Source organism: Myiozetetes cayanensis, unplaced genomic scaffold (genome assembly GCF_022539395.1).
Source record: "Myiozetetes cayanensis isolate MyiCay16 unplaced genomic scaffold, myiCay2020 scf10, whole genome shotgun sequence".
In the NCBI taxonomy this organism is placed as follows: Eukaryota; Metazoa; Chordata; class Aves; order Passeriformes; family Tyrannidae; genus Myiozetetes; species Myiozetetes cayanensis.
The window spans coordinates 4,069,143-4,086,403 of record NW_026086605.1 but is presented as its reverse complement, the minus strand read 5'-3'; the positions used below and the strand labels follow the sequence as shown (position 1 = coordinate 4,086,403).

The window sequence follows — 17,261 nt, the reverse complement described above, 5'->3', positions numbered from 1 at the left end:
GATGATGCTTGGAGGAACCAAGGGAGTTTCACTTCTGATCTGCTGGGATGCCTTGCATGGATCAGTAGCCCCTCCATTTCTCCTGAATGTTTTGGTTGCCTCATCTCTCCAGACTGTAATTTTCTGGGGCAGTGACTCTGTTCCTGTGCTTGTACTCTCTAGTTACTCAGCCCCTTAGGAAGGGGAATTCCTCTGAAATGGAGATGATGGAGCTGAGCTTTTATGCTTCATGCCAAAAAAAGCCTGTACCGGGCAACGAGGTGCTGATACAAAGAATCCTCTGGTCTTAAATGGGACCTGACACAGTGATGATGCCACTTCACTTAGTTAATGGAAAAAAACATCCACCACAGGCTAAATGCAAAACTACATAAAGGAACCTGGCATTTGGATGGCTTGAGTGCTTGAAATGTAGATGAATGGGGCAAGACCAGGCTCTGTTACCAAAGGAATTGGTTACCAGGGGTCCTCTTACTGCTGGGAAGGTCCCGTTTGCAGGAGCAGACAAAGCTACTTTTGTTGAAAAGTAGCATATTTGTTGCTGGGGATTACATATTTCTCTTAAGCACCAAGGAGACACCGAGGAGTTCTGTGGATTCAAGAGGGTTGGAAAGACTGAAATGATTTTCCTTGCTGTGAAAACACTGAAGAGACTGATGGTAATGCTGGGCACAATTGGAGCTCTGTAGAGTTGTACCCACAGCCAGAACAGCTTGACAAAATGATCCATAGTGTGTTAAATCTACAGATTCAAATAGTGTAATAAATGTGTGGGATATTCAGCATTTTAGAATAGGAATTAGGTTGGACTAAAATTTCCTTTCTCTTTCCAACTGCAGGAAAAAAATAATGATCCGTAAAAGAAAATGTCTTGAGTGAAGAATAGTGGAGTATAAAGGTTGCTAATGAATTTTTTTTACCTCTGGAAATTTCTCCAATGGTGTTTATGAGCTGGTAGCTGAGGGGTTTCCCAAGAAGATAGATGTCTGAGCTACCACAAAAATCACAATCATCCCTGTTTAGCATGTTACTGAAATCTTGGAGGCAGGTCAAGGACTGACTTTACTGTGGAGTCCCCATCCCCTTTTCCTACCCAAAGGTAGTTCTTTCCAGGTGAGGTCAGGAGCCTCTTGACAGGGTAGCGTGAGGAAACTTGTTACATTTGTCCAGAGGAGGAGTTTCTTTCACATTTCACCATTCCTTTGTCATTTTTCACGAGCCCCAGATTCACTCAAACATTGTGCCTAATCCTCCTGATGTCTGATGTCTGTGGCTTCCCTTCCCATCTGCCAGGGGTTTATTTCATGCTCCTGATGAAACAGCTTTAAAATTGCAAAGACAGCCAAAACGTAGCCTGAAATCACGACAATCAAATGCTATGGCTGTTATATGGGATTTATTTTTTTTAATCAAAAAAGCCAAAGATTGGTTATGTATCAGAATATCACAGCACTAAAGATCAATTGAGTTTCCAATGAAGTACCAATTGGCATCAATTGATGTGGGATCTTCTCTTACATGGTGAGGTTGCCCTTCAGTTGCTCTGTTTCCACTTGCTGCGTTCATATCTGGGTTTCTATGGCTTTCTTTTGAGCTTCCTTGGTAAAGACAAAGAACTTTCAGAAAGTGTCATCACGTAACATGTGCTGCACTGATGTCAGCTGAGGAAATCAGTGTCAAGAGCAGGAAAAGCCAGAAGATGAATGGGATGTCTGAGTTCAAAATAGGAAACAGCTTGAAGTTCCTCTGGGGGAAAACACAAAGCTCCTTCATTAGCCATGACACTGTTTCACCCTTGGTACAGAGTGAAGATTCTGTCCTCCTGCTGATGGGTAGACACATCTCACATCCGTGCAAATGATTCTGAGCATTCACGGAGGCGAAGGAACAGCCCCAGAATGGTGATGGTTCTGACTGGTGAGCTGTTCTCACCCTCCATGTGTGGCTGAGAGACATCGCGTGGAAAACTGCATTATTGGTGTTCCTGCGTGGATTTCAGCCCGTGTAAGCTGTGTATGTGCCACCTGAGTGGATATCAAAGTAACTCTGTGTCACTGAAGGGAAGGATCTTGCCTGGATGCTTCAGTGCTCATTTATTCACACTTTGATACGAGGGCCGTGTCTGATCAAGCTCTCAGCAGGATTTGTCGCTCAGATCTGTCTGGGTTTCTTCGTTTCTCTCTGGTGTTTTCAGGACTGTGCATCCATCTGCTTGTTCACAAAGGATTTTGAGCTTTCTTTCTGATCGAACTAAGGGTAGGATAGAAGTTTGTGGTGTCCTGTTAAGAACATCCCCTATTGCTCAATATGAAATGGTCAGTAAGAGGTTTTCCAAATGCCTTTATTGTCTGTTCCATTACTCTGAGTACCTTCCCCGTTCTCCCTCAGGGCCCAGAGCTCACAGCTTGGCTCCTACCTCATGGTCTTCTGAAATTTCTTTATTTATCTTAGACTCTGACATTTTGCTGAGTCATTGATATTTTCCAGAAATCAGCTTTTTAAGTGGAGATGCCTATTAACTTCCTGAAGTCATATGTCAGTGAAACTCCAAACTGTTTAGTTTAACTTGACAAGCCCTATAGCGACACAGGAAAATTATTTTCCTCTTCAGAATCATATTTATGTTCTTTTCCAATGAGCTGGCTGTTTTATTGCAAAAGGAACTGTAAAAGGGGTAATTTTAAATAGTCAAAAATTAAATTCTCTTCTGTAAGGTAACAATAACCTTCTAGAAGATCCTAATTAACATCCTTATGCCAGCATAGGAAGCTCTATTGCATTTGGAGTTGTCAAACATTTCTTACTTTGTAATAGAAATTATCCCTTTCTGATACCTACCGGAGTCATCATCCCCAAAACAAGCTTTTCGTTTCAGGATATTAGAAACACCAGGAGATTAATCGAAGTCTGAAGTTCAGCAGTGCAGAATTTCCATCTGTTACTTTGCTTGTCTGTAAAGATAATAGTCCTAATAACACATGGGTGACACAAAGCATTTAGTGAGTAAAGTGAGTAAAATAAAATTACCAGGCTGGCTCCTGCACTGCCAAAATGTTGAATTACTGCTGGACCGGGCATTGCCAGTGATGAAGGCACCGAGTCTTAGGGGAGGTGATGTTTTACAATGTGATTGTGATACAGATTTGGTGTAACCATGTGGACACTGGATATTAGGAAGGAATTCTTGGCTGGGAGGGTGGGCAGGCCCTGGCACAGGTTGCCCAGAGAAGCTGTGGCTGCCCCTGGATCCCTGGAAGTGTCCCAGGCCAGGTTGGACAGAGCTTGGAGCAACCTGGGCTAGTGGAAGGTGTCCCTGCCCATGGCAGGGGGTGGAATGAGATGATCTTTAATAACCCAAACCATTCTATCATTCCTTGACATCCCAGTGCAGAGAGGGCACAGCAGCCTCTAGGACACCACCCTGGTGGCCAGACCCAGGTGTCACTTTGCCTCGTACCTGTGAGTCAAACTGCGAACATTCTTTAGTAGAGATGGAATTAAGTTCTCCAAGAGAAAAGAAAAAAACCCAATTATCTGGTGGAATTTGTACCACACAGGATCATTTTGCTACCATGGTCTGTGTGTTGTGCAAAGGAAATCAGAGCCAACCGTGTGCCTGCACAGCAGGGCCCAATCCTTCACTCAGCAGTGGGAATTCAAAATGTGGGTATTTTCAGTCATGTTGATTTAGAATAAGAATTGTCTTTGCTTTAATCATGCAGATCCCAAGCTCAACTTTGATGACTTGAAGGAGCAGGCTCTTATCAAGTAACAGTAGTTTTTTTCTTTCTTTCTTTCTTTCTTTTTTTTTCTTGAAAAGAACAGGAACTTTGCTATTCTGTAGAGCAAGATGAATGAATTTGCCATTTGAGGCTGAATTTTCCAAGAAGGATTAAGATGTTGTGCAGTTCTGGAAATGCAGGAATACTACTTGCAAGCCCAGCATTTCTTTAGGCTCATTATAACTCCATATGCAAAAGAGGGAGAAGGAATTTCAAATGTGAACACTTCCAGTGCTTAACAGCAGCTACAAATTGAAGTGATAAAGATGGAAATTCCCTTACTCATAGTCAGAAATTGTTATAAATGGGGTTGGCTCAGTTTACAGTGAATTGCTATATCTCAATCTTGTGTTAAAGGGTGATAAAAAGTGAACACAGTCTTCTGGTTAGTGCACAGATGAGCCAAAAGGTCACCAGTGTGACAGGAGAGAGGGGTTTTCATCCAATAATACATTTGGTCTCCATGTATTTTTCTTCCAGCTACCCATTCCCCATGGTATTCAGTAGCTGCAGCAGAAAGGACCTGGAAAACAGCCTGGAAAAAGGAGTGGGAATGTGCCTTTTTAACCTGCCTGAGGTCAAGGAGTCCTTTGGTGGCCAGAAGTGTGGGAATGGCTACGTGGAAGACGGAGAGGAGTGCGACTGCGGGGAGCCTGAGGTGAGACACCACCTGAGAGTCACTGCTCACCTCCCACCTGCAGGGTCTAACAGTGGAGGGTTGGTCTGGCATGTTTAAACCTGGTGTCAAACAGAACTCCCCCTTCTCTGCTTCTGTTTCATCAGCTTAAAGCTCAGAGTCCTCAGAAGTGCAGGGAGTGTCTCTTGACTTGCATTCGAGTTGCTGAAGTTCAGGCAGGGCTTGAGTTAAGAATGTGTTTTGAATCATCCTTAGAGAATAAACCCTCTCATGGCTTGTCCAACAGACTGGCCATGGCAATCATGTTCCCAACAAGAGAAATCTGTTTAAGTGTTAGCTAATCATTTAAATTCAAATTTGTGAACAGAATTCCTGCCCAAATTGTGCCCAAATTTCTCACTATACGATGCAGTTAAATGAAGGTGGTTTTCCATCTATGAAAAGCCACTCATATATTTATATTAATATCAATATAACCATAGAAATTGTGGAATCATATAGTATTTATGTTGGAAAGATCATCTAGTTCTTGCCCCTCTGTCATGGGCAGGGACACCTTCCAGTATCTCAGGTTGCTCCAGTCACCATCCAACCTGGCCTTGGACACTTCCAGGGATGGGGCAGCCACAGCTTCACTGGGCAACCTGTGCCAGGGCCTCATTACTCTTATTTATAACACTATGTAAATATAAACATTAATACTGGTTGTTTATATTTTCATTGAAGCTTCAGCTTTTAGGCACCAGACCTTTCCTTCACTATAAGATTTTTCTTTCCCACTGGTCAATGGCCTTACTAACAGAAACAGCCTTCCCTGCCTCCCAAACAGATTGCTGCTACTTCAAAGATCAGTCCATTTAGTTTAGTGAATGTGTCAGAGGCCTCCTCAGATCAGGAGGAGGGAGGCAAAACCTGGGGGTCAAATAATATCCGAGCTGCCATCCTTATCCCTTTCCCATCCCTTCCTCATTGGCCGTGTCGAACCTCTCCTCTGATTATCTGAATTAAATGCATCAGCACATGAGGGATTTGTTTCCTGTGATAAATACAGGTCTGCAGACAAAAGAGATGAGGGCACTTAAAACAGCAAGATATTGCTGCATCCTGTCTATGGAGTGTATTGGATTTACACGAGCCATAAGGATTTCCTGACAGTTCACTCATTCTGGAGGGTAACAAGGTTGGAGGAAGCAGGCTTATCTTCTTGTTTAAAGTCAATAGAGTGCAAGCAGCTTGCAAATGTCTTTCTAACCCGGTTATCTTTCTTGTTTTCATTTTTGAATGTTAGTGATACCTTTTCAAGTCAAAGCCACTTAATGTCAGCAATCCCTGACTTGATTTGCCTCCTCTTTCTATCTTTTTTCCTTTTTAATTGTATTGGAAAACTGCAGCTTGGGTGCAATTAAATTTATTTGGGATTTACTGCTATAATCTGAGTGGTTCCAGAAAACCTGTGTGATTAGTTAATAATTCACTGCCCAGTCATTTATACCAGCTGAGTTTTGTCAATAGTGTTGCAGTGTTCTATTGCATGGAAAGCTGTCCAATAACACGCACTGGTTGTATTTTATCAGGGAGCAGAATTAAATATCATTCTGAATAGCTGGTGGAAGTTGTTCCTGTCCATGACAAGGAGGTTGGAACTAGATGGTTCCTTCTCTTCCAACCCAGACCATCCTATGATTTAGATAAGATATTAGGAAGAAATTCTCCCCCTGTGAGGGTGGGGAGGCCCTGGCACAGGTTGCCCAGAGAAGCTGTGGCTGCCCCATCCCTGGAAGAGTTCAAGGCATGGTTGGATGGGGCTTGGAGCAACCTGGGCTAGTGGAAGGTGTCCCTGCCCATGTGCCAGGGGGTGGGACTGGATGATTTCTTGGTCTATTCAGACTCAGACCATTCTATGATTTTATGATTCTAGCATAAGTTTGGATTATATGACCAAAAATGTCTGATGTACTATGGTGTCTTTGGAAGGAGGGTTAGTGTAGATTACAGGTGGAAAGAGGAAAGAAAGAAGAGAATTAAAAATCCTTGGTCCTTGAAAGATGAAAATGTGGCTTCTTTTATAACCAACTGCAAAAGGGATCAGAGAACTACAGTTTGGTAACTCAGAAGTCAGACAGACTACTTCCAAATTTAATTAAGAGCTAGTGCCCAAACAGCTGTGACATGCTAGGGGTGAGTCAACGTGGCTTTTCTGCCAGGAAATCTTGTCTTAGGAAGTCTTGTCTGACAAAATCTTGTCTCACAAACTTTCCTCAGTGCTCTGAAGGGCTTAGCAAGTGGATGGAAAGGGATGGTGCTGTCGCTGCAACACTGTTAGGAGTTCAGAGAGGTTTTAGACCAAAGCTTCCACCAAAGCCTTTTCAGGAGACTTAAGCAGCTGTAAGATGAGGGAAAATTGCATGGGCAAAAACTGGTTTAAAAGACACAAAGTGCAGCCAGGCATAAATCATCCATTTTATACAGTGGTAGGAGATCTACTGCGATGTTTCCACGAGATGTGCCCTGGGGACTACACAATTCAGCATTTTCATAAACAGCCTGGGAAGAAGAATAGTCTGAATTTGCTGATGGTATTAGTTAGGCTGGTAGAGATGAAATCTGGCTGTGAAGGACTGCAGAGAAACCTTCTGAGACAGCTGGACCAGGCATTAAGATGAGAAATGGGACTTGGTGCGGAGTGATGCACGTTCCAAAAATCACCAAGAAGATGATGGACTCAGAGCTGACTCTGACCACAGAGGAACAAGACTTCATATTGCAATAAATAGTCCCATGAAAATGTCAGCTCAGTGCTCCAGAGTGGTCTAAAAGGTAAATAGGCTGTTAGAAAGTGCTAGGGGAGAAATAGGAAAACAAAACAAAGCACCAGCAGAGCTCCATAAATCTGCTGGGCCTGGAACTGCATGAGCAGGTTTGCCCTGCCCCTCCCTGATCTCAGGGGGGATAAAGCAGAATGAAAAAGATTGAAAGAAAAGCAGTAGGGTGGTTCAAAATTTCGAAAGGGCTGTGGCTGGAAAAGAAGGAAATTAAGGAAGATGTGACAGAAACTGATAAAATCATGAGCCAAAATGGAAGAGGTGAGCGAGGAGCAATTTCCCCCCGACAAGAACTGTGCAAATGAAGGTAGAAAATGGCAGGTTTCAAACAAACAGAAGGAGCTGCTCCCATGGCTGGGACTGTGTGCAAATTCCTTTTCACTGACTGTTACAAGGGATAAAAATGCCTGTGGAGCCAAGGGAAAGCCAGGAGATTGGAATTGTGTCTCATGTGTTTGCTCACTTTCTTGTCCTTAACCATCTTCTGTTGGCTGCTGCCAGGGGAAAACAAGGAGAGAAGGGTTATAGGCTGTCCCAGCAGGTTTCTCTCTTGTGTTCCTAGAAAAGAGAAAGTGAAAACAAGGTGTCCTGTCTACAGGACAGTCTCTGGCATCACCTAGGTGATGCTACAATTACTTTGGCATTAGTCTGTTTGAGTTGCCCTGATGAGCCAGGAGACCTAGAAATCCCCTCCCATCATTGCTGTTTTTTCCCAATAAGAACAAACAGTAATAAACTACAGCACAACAGTCATTTCTTAAAAAAAATCCCTTTCCTCCAGAAGTCTTGTGGGCCTGTCCTGTTTTTTTGCCTGTTTATGTTAAAACTGTTCCTGACAATTTGATAGCCCAGGCACAAAAACTATTTACCAAGCTCATTCCCTCCAATGAGTAATAAATGAGTTAGCAATTGGAAATTTCAGTGGCTGCTGTAACATCACTCAGAGAGCTGTGTCTTTATCCCAGTCTGCCTCTGGAATGCTGATTGCTTTCCATGGCTGGGGCAGGGGCAGAGGATGGGGTATTGGAGTGGACTGTTTCAAAGGACCTAAAGGAGCCTTGACACTGCTTTCCCCCACTCTGCTTTTCTCACACTGCTTTGAAGGAGAATTTGTAAAACGTGTTTAAATGCAGCAGCTCCACAACGATATTTCCATATTCTGCTGCCTTCTAGCATGAGCAAAAATAAGGGCAGGAAGTTGTCCCACTGCTTGGGAGCAGCACAGTTAGCTTTGTATACCCGGGCAGATATTATCTAAAGAAGATATTATCTAAGGAAGATATTATCTAAGAAAAGAGTGAAATGCTGAGAGCCATTTTGCTCTTCACTCCTGAGTGCAGTGCTAGACCTGCCTTCCCTTGGAAAGCTTTACAGAAGCCAATGAAGTGACAAGTGGCTGTGAACATCACTCTAACCCACTTGTTTTCCCTGTGTTCTCTGTGTTGTTAGTGATCCCTTGCTAAGTCAAACTGACTTAACAGAGCTGAAGAGCAATTTTATCTGCTGCTATTTCTGTTAGAGAGATGAGATTCCAGCTCAGCTGATGTAACTCGCAGCTTGAGAGAATAACCTTGGAAAAACAAATCCATTATTTTCTGAAACTCCTTATTACCTCGTTTTACTGAGAATAAAGTTTGCAAAAGCCCACACGTGGCACCATCTAATCCCTAAGTGTGAAATTGGGATGTGTCAGGTAGTGAGACTGCAGTTCATACTCATTCCATTTCTCTAAGCACTATTACTGATGTATCCTGAGAAGAGATTACATGGAATAGTGTCACCATCTTTCTCTGTGGCAGCCCCAGAGAGCAGCTATCACAAAACAGAGCTGTAATTGTGACGCTCAAGAAGTGTAATGCAGGTCCTGGATCCTCTCTGGGGGCAGTGGAATCGTTCCACTGCTTCCTGTGGAAATAAAACACCCCAGCACTGAATCAGGATTGGTGTCAGAGTACTTGAGTTGTTTGTGACATCTGGGATTAGAGCCATGGCTGGAATAAACCCACCTCCCTCAATGGCTTCTCTGGGTTTACTACACTTACTGGGCTTGTTGAATCGAAGGGCAGACAAGCCTGTTTGGATCAAATTATCGAATTTCATTATTTTCATGCCTGGCTTTTCTTGGCAGAGCTATAGGCAGCCTCTTGATTTAGGGCTCATTGTGACTGAGGGTTGTCTGCTCTAAATTTATCCTCTAAATTTCTCCAGGAATGCACGAACCGGTGCTGCAACGCCACTACCTGCACCTTGAAACCAGGAGCGGTGTGTGCACATGGACTCTGCTGTGAAGACTGCCAGGTGAACCTTGGAAAATGTTTTGTTTTGCTTTTTTTTTTTCTTGTGGGGTGTGGGCAGAATTCCATGATTTTCCAACTGCAGAGCAGTAAACAGGGATGGAGAGCAAGTAAGTGGGTATCGATAAGCATTGTGACACTTGCATGTCATGTAAGTAATTTTAAAAAAAAGGAGCAGATCACCAGACTTTTCAAATGTCTGTGTTATTTATGGCCATTTGCTCATGCAAAACCTCTTTTTTTTTTCATGAGCTTTTGCATGCTTTGATTTTTTTCATGCTTACATGGCAAGCAGTCATTAAATGCTGAACCATCTTTTTGGGGAAGGCTCTTAAAATATTAATTCTATCAACAGCATATGTATTTTTAATAGCAGATCATCAGCTCTTGTGGTCTCTTAAAATACAATAAAAGCCAACTTGCCACAGGCATTTACCTGCTTGAATTCTCATACCATGCCTTGCATATGGGCTAATAAAGCATTCAGCAAGTTCCCATCGTGTCTGTGGCAACCATCTGCCTAAGAGCTCAGAGCAGCAAGTGCTCACCACAGTGAGCAAATGCTTTTTAGCAAAATCAATCTTCATTTCTCTTTGTTTTTTACCAAAGGGAGAGTGATTAAAATTCAGGGCTGCTCCGAAAGCACACCTATCTTTTGTGGCTGGTGTTGATAAGTGAATGTTCAGGCTGGAACATTCCGCTGTTGCCTAATAGGTGCCTTCAGCTCCTAAAAGAATTTACTTATTCAGGGAAATTGGGACAGGGTAGGAACAGTTACATGGACTTGTTGTGTAATTATGTTCAGAGAATCACAGAATATGCTGAGTTGAAAGGGACCCACAAGGATCATCCAGTCCAGCCCTTAGCCCTGCACTGGACCATCCCCAAGAGTCACACCATGTGCCTGAGAGCATCATCCAAACACTCCTGGAGCTCTGGCAGCCTTGGGGCTGTGCCCACTGCCCTGGGGAGCCTGTTCAGTGCCAACCACCCTCTGGGGGAAGAGCCTTGTCCTGAGATCCAACCTGAGCCTGCCCTGACACAGCTCCAGCCATTCCCTGGGGTCCTGTCCCTGGTTCCCACAGAGGAGAGATCAGTCCTGCCTCTCCTCTGCCCCTGTCCAGGCACTTGGAACTGCAGTGAGGTCTCCCCTCTGCCTCCTCTGTTGAAGAGGGAGTCTCTGTTGAAGTGGAAAAAGACCTTGATGCCCATGACAGCAACATTTCCTTGGGAAAATATAACTCATTAAGGTTGAAAGGATCTTCAAGATCATCCAGCCCAACTTTCAGCCCAGGAAATCATCAGGCATCTGAATACACAGTCAAGTGGGCTGGTGACTTCATGAGCCCTAACACAGCACAAGTGTTCTGTGGTCCGCTGGCTGCCCTGGTCACTGCAGTGCTGTTACAGCCACAGGGATGGAGAGGGCTCTGATCTGACTTTTGGCCAGTGCTGCAGATCATCACAGTGTTTCTGTGCCCGACGGGAGGAGCCACACTGAAAACACCCGGGCTGGGTTTACCTTCTGCCAAGTTTGCAGCTGCAACTCCAGTGTGACCCTCCTTCCTGCCAAACCCTACCCAAAATGTGTCAAATAAGTGTCTTCCATCAGAGCTGTGTCACCCTTGCACTGTGATCCGCAGTCAGCTGGTGCGGGGCCAGCAGAAAGAGCTGCCCGCGTGTTGCGTGTACAGCAGTTAAAGCTGTTGTTTGTTTTGCAGCTAAAACCAGCGGGGATTTCTTGCAGAGAGTCCAGTAATTCCTGTGATCTGCCGGAGTTTTGCACGGGAGCCAGCCCCCAGTGCCCTGCCAACGTGTACCTGCACGACGGGCACCCGTGCCACGGGGTGGACGGGTACTGCTACAACGGCATCTGCCAGACCCACGAGCAGCAGTGCATCACCCTCTGGGGCCAAGGTGAGCCTGAGAGCAGAGCTGAGTGGCAGATAGGCTTGGGTGGGGGAGGGAAAAAAAAATAAACCGTGTGATTTGGAGGGATTTTATGCAGCGCCAATCTGTATCTATTCTCTCCTGAAATGGAGAACTGAATAATGAGGGAATCACTTTGTGATTCATCTTAGCCTTGATTTGCTGTCGTGTTCATTTCTTGCAGCAGGAGGTAGAGAGCAACAGTAACTAGGCTCATTCTGCAACACGCTGCAAATGGATAGGTGAGCTTAGACAAATCATTTTATACTGACTTTGATATGGCCTTATGTCACCCTACAAAGTGCTGAGTGCTCTTGGCAGGTTGAAATCACATCCCTTTTCAGATGGCGTGTGAGCTTCCTCCTGTGCTCTAAATAGCTCATCTGCAAAACATATGTGTCTGCCTTCATCCCAAACCAGGGCTCAGGATTTGACTTTAGCATGAGACTCTTGCATCATTGGGTGCATTTTTATTTACTGGTGTTACCTGCAGACCAGCCTCCTGACAGCACTTTTGGCAGGGTATGCAGTGAGGTAGAAGGGGATTTTATCCTTCCATGGGAATTGAATTCCTTTGTGTAGAAATCTAATAACACGAGTTCTTGAATTATCCTGAACACATATCCCAGGAAAACTGTTCCCCTTTCTGTAAAGCCCTGTGGCCCTTCCACTGAAATGCAAGTATTAACTCAGCATCTTGCTGTTGCCTCCTGCATTTCTGTGGACGGCTCATGTCTCCTCTGGCATCCTGCTTGACCCCCTCTCTCAAATTTGAAAACCACATTTACCTCTCCTGAGGAGAAACATTACTTAGAGGTAGATGTAATTATTTCTTTTAAACAAGCTTTTCCTTTAGCCTCTGTCAATTCAGTATCTCTCTGCCTTTAACTCTGTCCCAAAACTTATCAATATAATGACACACAGATGTTTCCTTGGTCAAAACCCTCCTCAGAAGTCTATTGAAGAACTTATCTCTTATCTTCCCAGGGACATGGACCATTCACAATTTCTCTTTAAAAGAGCATTAAAGCATCTCAAGAACTAGCACCACTGACAGGGTCAGCAGGTCAGCTTGACCATGTGGGCATAAGAACATACTCAGGGGGAGTTCCAGCTCAAAATGAAACTCTTCACTTGGAACAAACGGTGCATCTGACCCCCTCCTCTGTATCCCAGGTGCACCACAGAGTTAATGAGAGCTCATACAGGCATGGACAGTTACAGCCTCCAGCCTCAGTCAGACTGGGATATTTAATTCCCTGGATACAGAGACATTTTCTCTTGTATAAAGCTAAATCTGCTCCTGAACCAGTTTCCCAGGCCATGGAAAATTACTCGGTCAGACTGTTAATAATTTCAGCGGCTGAGAAAAAACCCATCTACAGGTCAGGGAGCTGAGTCCTCCAAACCCCCTGGGCTCTCCTAATTCTTCCTTGTCTTCCTTCTTGGGACTGTTGAATCCTCTGCACGGAGTCTCCAGTGGTCAAGGCTATGGGAGGGCTGCTTATGAGAAAGATGTTTTGTTAAGAGCAGAGTTCAAACAGACTTTTACTGGAATACCCTTTTTTTGTGTCTTGGGAATGTCCAAGGATTTTGAAGAGGGAGGATGGGACATGACCAAACCTGAAGAGAAAGTCTTAATTCTAGTAATGTCCTTGGAAATATATATTAGAAATAATCATAGAATCAAAGAGTGGGTTGGGTTGGAAAGGGCCTTAAAGACTATCCAGTTCCAACCCCCTGCTGTGGGCAGGGATGCCTTCTACTAGACCAGGTTGATCCAAGCCCTATCCAAGCTGGCCTTGAAGACTTATAATAATGCCAATATTCTGGATTTAAAGCCTAGGGATGTGAATATCCATTGCTTTATCACACACCTGGCTGAAGTATGAACTGGCAGATGTGGGGTTGAATAGGAAGAGGGGTAGGTGGGTCATGCAGTTGAAAAATATCATGGTACAGATTAAAAAAACAAAAAAAAAACCACCAGTCCTTCCAGCCTTGTTTTCAGCACAAAGAGAGACTTGACATCACAAGATACTGTGTCTGGACTTTGTATCAAAAAGATACTTTGGAACCTTTTACCAGATTGTTGTATTTGATTAGAATTGTCTTTAACAACTGCCTGTGTAAGAGTGAAATAGTTTTGTGCTTTTTAAAAACAAAATTCTATCCCATAAAGAAAAAACAGATCACAGTTCATTTCATTATATTCTTATTTTCTTCTTCCCAGTAGGAGAAAACCATGCAGAACAAAATGCAATAACTTTCCCTAAAATAATATTCAGTATATTGAATTCCTGATTAATGTCTTCCTTCGTATATCTTTCTTTATTCATCAGGTTATAGATGTCCAGAAGCTCAGTGATAAATGTCAATCTCAATATTTTTAGATCTAGTTAAAGAAAAATGATGAACACTGTCAGAGCTTGTTTACATTAGGCTGGGCAATGGGAAACCTGTTTCCAGAAAAAAGTACTTGCATTTCCTTGGGGTTGTTTTTGTTGCTTTCAGCAGATAAATTCAAATCAAACAGAGGAATATCTTTTGCTATTTCCTATCTGCATGGAAAGCTTGGTGGGAAAGAGAGGAGGAGTCTCTGAAAATAGCCTTAAATTCCTCTTAGAGACCAAGGAAATTCCAGTCTGCTCCCAGGACACTCATATTTCTCAGTTGTCTCTCTCACCATAATTCATGTCATTTTTAGCCTTAAGGAGCAACTTTCAGGAATTGCTTGTGACCTTTTTTGTTTCATATTCAAAAATATCAAACTGTGCACTGATGTGACCTGTTGATAGGAGTGTGACTGAGAAATACATCAATAGTGATGCCTTTGTGTGAAATCTGCTACTCCATTAGGATTTTCCAGAGAAACAGATACACAGAGAAAGCTATTTAAGGCAAAGAAATTATTGATCACCAAGAAACAGAAGATTCTCAACTTTAGACTTGTGGCTTTTTTCTCCAATGACAAGAAAATGATTTTTAGGGAAAAGAGGAAGTTTGTCAGTGTGTTTTCCTATATTTCCCCAAGAAGATTAGAAAAAAAAAAAAAAGCAATGATTTTGGGGGGGGGGGCAATTGCAGGCATTGACTTAATAATTAGAGCACACTTCAATGTGTTGCATAGACATGGCCATTTGTTTAGGCAGGAATATTCCTAATTTTGATGTCAATATTTGTTACAAAGACCTGATGCTGGTGTAAGAACTTTGTGGGGTTGGCTACAAACCAGGTACAACCCTATATAGACAAAATACATGGGCTGCCCATCTCAGATTATCTGACCAAACCTCACTGCTAACTGCGTTTGGCAAAAATGCTAATTATCCAAGCACTGTAAAGGTCTGAATTCAGTAAAATCAAACTGTTCTGATCATCACAGTTTTATAGCCAGGCCTTTTCTTTTGGAGGGGTAAATGATATTAAGATATTCTCAGGGGTGGGGACACCATACCCCAAAAAATGCTCAACCTCATCTTGCTCTTGCACAGGCGTAACAGGGATCACCAAGATGGAGAGAGAGAGGCCAAGGGGAGCCTGTAGAAAGTTTGCTTTGCATCATCAGCACAGTAAACCAAGCTTAATGAGATGAAATCCAGATCCCATGGCAGAGAACTGCATTTTTATGCTTACATTTATTTGCACAGTAGCTCATGGTGCTGGTTGGCACAGCCTGGGCAGCAGAACTCCAGCCTGTTACTCAGAGGTTGTTTTTTCCCTCTCCACACCCACAGACAGCTGGGAACTGACTCCCAACCATCTCCTTTTGCTGCTGTCAGCCTGGGAGTGGGTGGGTGTTTCTCTTCTTGGAATCAGCACCATGGTCAGAACCTTCTCTCTTTTCCTTTCGGGAGCCCCTGCCGGTGTTTCCTCATCGCGGCAGGTCTGAAATGACGCAGCGTTTCTGTCCCGCTCCCAGGATGTGCAGCATCTCTTTTCTGCCTTTGCAAGTCCACAGGGAAAGAAGTGGCCTCATCAATATACACATTTGGAGAAAAAACTGTCTCCAGTCTGACAACTGCAGCGCTGAGCTTTGACCTTCTGCAGCTTCAGACGGCTGATTTAATCCCTTGAATAAGGCTTGGCGTGGAAAGGCTGACAGGACCTTAATTACGGGGTCATGATACCATAATTACCAGTAGCAGAGTGAAATAAACTCTGCTCATCCAGCTCAAAGCACTTAATAACCACTGGAAATCTTTCACGAATCGTTCTGCCTCTGCCTGCAGAGGCAGCAAAATGGAGAGAGACAGGGCTTTCTGCTTCAGCTTCTGTGGTGCAATCGTGATAAATGAGTTTCCTCCAGAAACACAACGTGACAATTCCCTTCCTTAAGCACCCTCTGAAAACCTCCTTTTAACTTGGTAGCTCCATCTGTTCAGCATCTTACACTCTGATATGTTTTCATCTATAAAAAGTCCAAATATTGTGAGAAGCCAGCCGGGAGAGGGAACAGCCATCTGAATCCCAAGCACCAGCGGGTGTTGGTTTGAAACCAGACAAAAATTGAGGCTGGATTTTGGTTTCCAAGCCACAGATGATCGTTGGGTACCAGGTGTTTTCACACACACACTGCTCTGAGCCTGGCAGGGGAGAGTTTTTCTGTACTCCATGAGATCTTTTTTCTTGTCAAGTGTTATTGGTTGGAGTTAAACCTCGCTGTCTGAGCCCTGCAAGGACGCTGCAGATGTGTTTCTATTCCTGCAGGCTGCTCTTCATCATCTGTAGAACACTTGACTTCTACATTTAAAAAAAAAAAAAAATCAACCATGCAAAAAAGTTTAACCAGGTGAAAGAGGAAGATAAATACCTGAAACTCTCTCAGCATTTCAGTGAGCCCTTTCTCCTTTTAACACCATTTTTAAAATAAACCTTTATGCCCCTTGCAGTCAAAGCACGGGGCATGAGCATTCATTTCGATTGTTCATTTCATTTTGATTTTCCAGTTTTAGAAAAGGCAGTTTTACTTGGCCTCTTGCTCACAGCATGGTTTTTTTTCCCTTCCCTCCCAAAGCTAACATAGCATATGCACATGTTAATGTTTGTCTCAAGCTGAATAGTTGATGTGCTCGCCCTGGAAAGATGAGGAGGAATCTACATGCTGGAAATGGAAATTTGACTTTTGTTTTTTTTGCACAGTGCCTTGTCTGGATGCTTTTGTTGATTTTTTGATTATTGCTTGTAGTTTAGTGAAAAGAACTGAAAGAATCCTGTGTGAGTCCCTTTTAATAGTTCCAGATTTGAAAAAATATTCTGAACTCAGCACGCTTGATCGTAATCTTGCAAAGAATTTCAAGCTCTTGTCCTTCTCTCCAGGGAACCAACAGCTCATATTCTGTTCCTTCTGTGCCTTTCTTTCTGAGTTTTCCACTTTTAGTATGTAAAAAAGAGGATGCCATCTTAAGCCTCTCCAACTTTTAATATTTTGTTCTTAATAGCATTAAAATTGCTGTTCAGCAGTATGTAGTATTAGTCAAGCTTCTGAGTGTGAAATGCAGATAATTAATTGAAGTTTTAATCTCTGAGTTATTAGTAAAAAAGATCCACACTGACTGCAAGTTTTACAATCATATATGTATTTTCTTCTCCAGGAATCTGACCTCTTTTTTTTTTCTTTTAAAAAATAAGTAGTTAGGGGTTTTTTTAAGCTTTCTATTGAAATCTTCAGGATGGCCTAAAGAAATACGATGTTTTACCCACAGTTAGAGGCATACACACTTGGAAGTGGCTCAAAACATTTGACAAAAAGTAGCATTCTACCAGATGTTCTGTCTCTGTTAAAGATCAGGATCAC

The 17,261-nt window shown here is 43.2% G+C and overlaps 1 protein-coding gene across 1 annotated transcript in view; it reads left to right on the top strand.

Annotated features, from left to right (window-relative positions):
* The window catches only part of ADAM12 (ADAM metallopeptidase domain 12), a 178,462-nt gene that overhangs the window by 143,103 nt on the left and 18,098 nt on the right, over positions 1-17,261 (top strand). Inside the window, exons 12-14 of the mRNA XM_050305343.1 lie at positions 4,263-4,440; positions 9,450-9,539; positions 11,257-11,452. Of these exons, the coding sequence (XP_050161300.1) occupies positions 4,263-4,440; positions 9,450-9,539; positions 11,257-11,452 (464 nt within the window). The remainder of the gene's footprint in view (positions 1-4,262; positions 4,441-9,449; positions 9,540-11,256; positions 11,453-17,261) is intronic.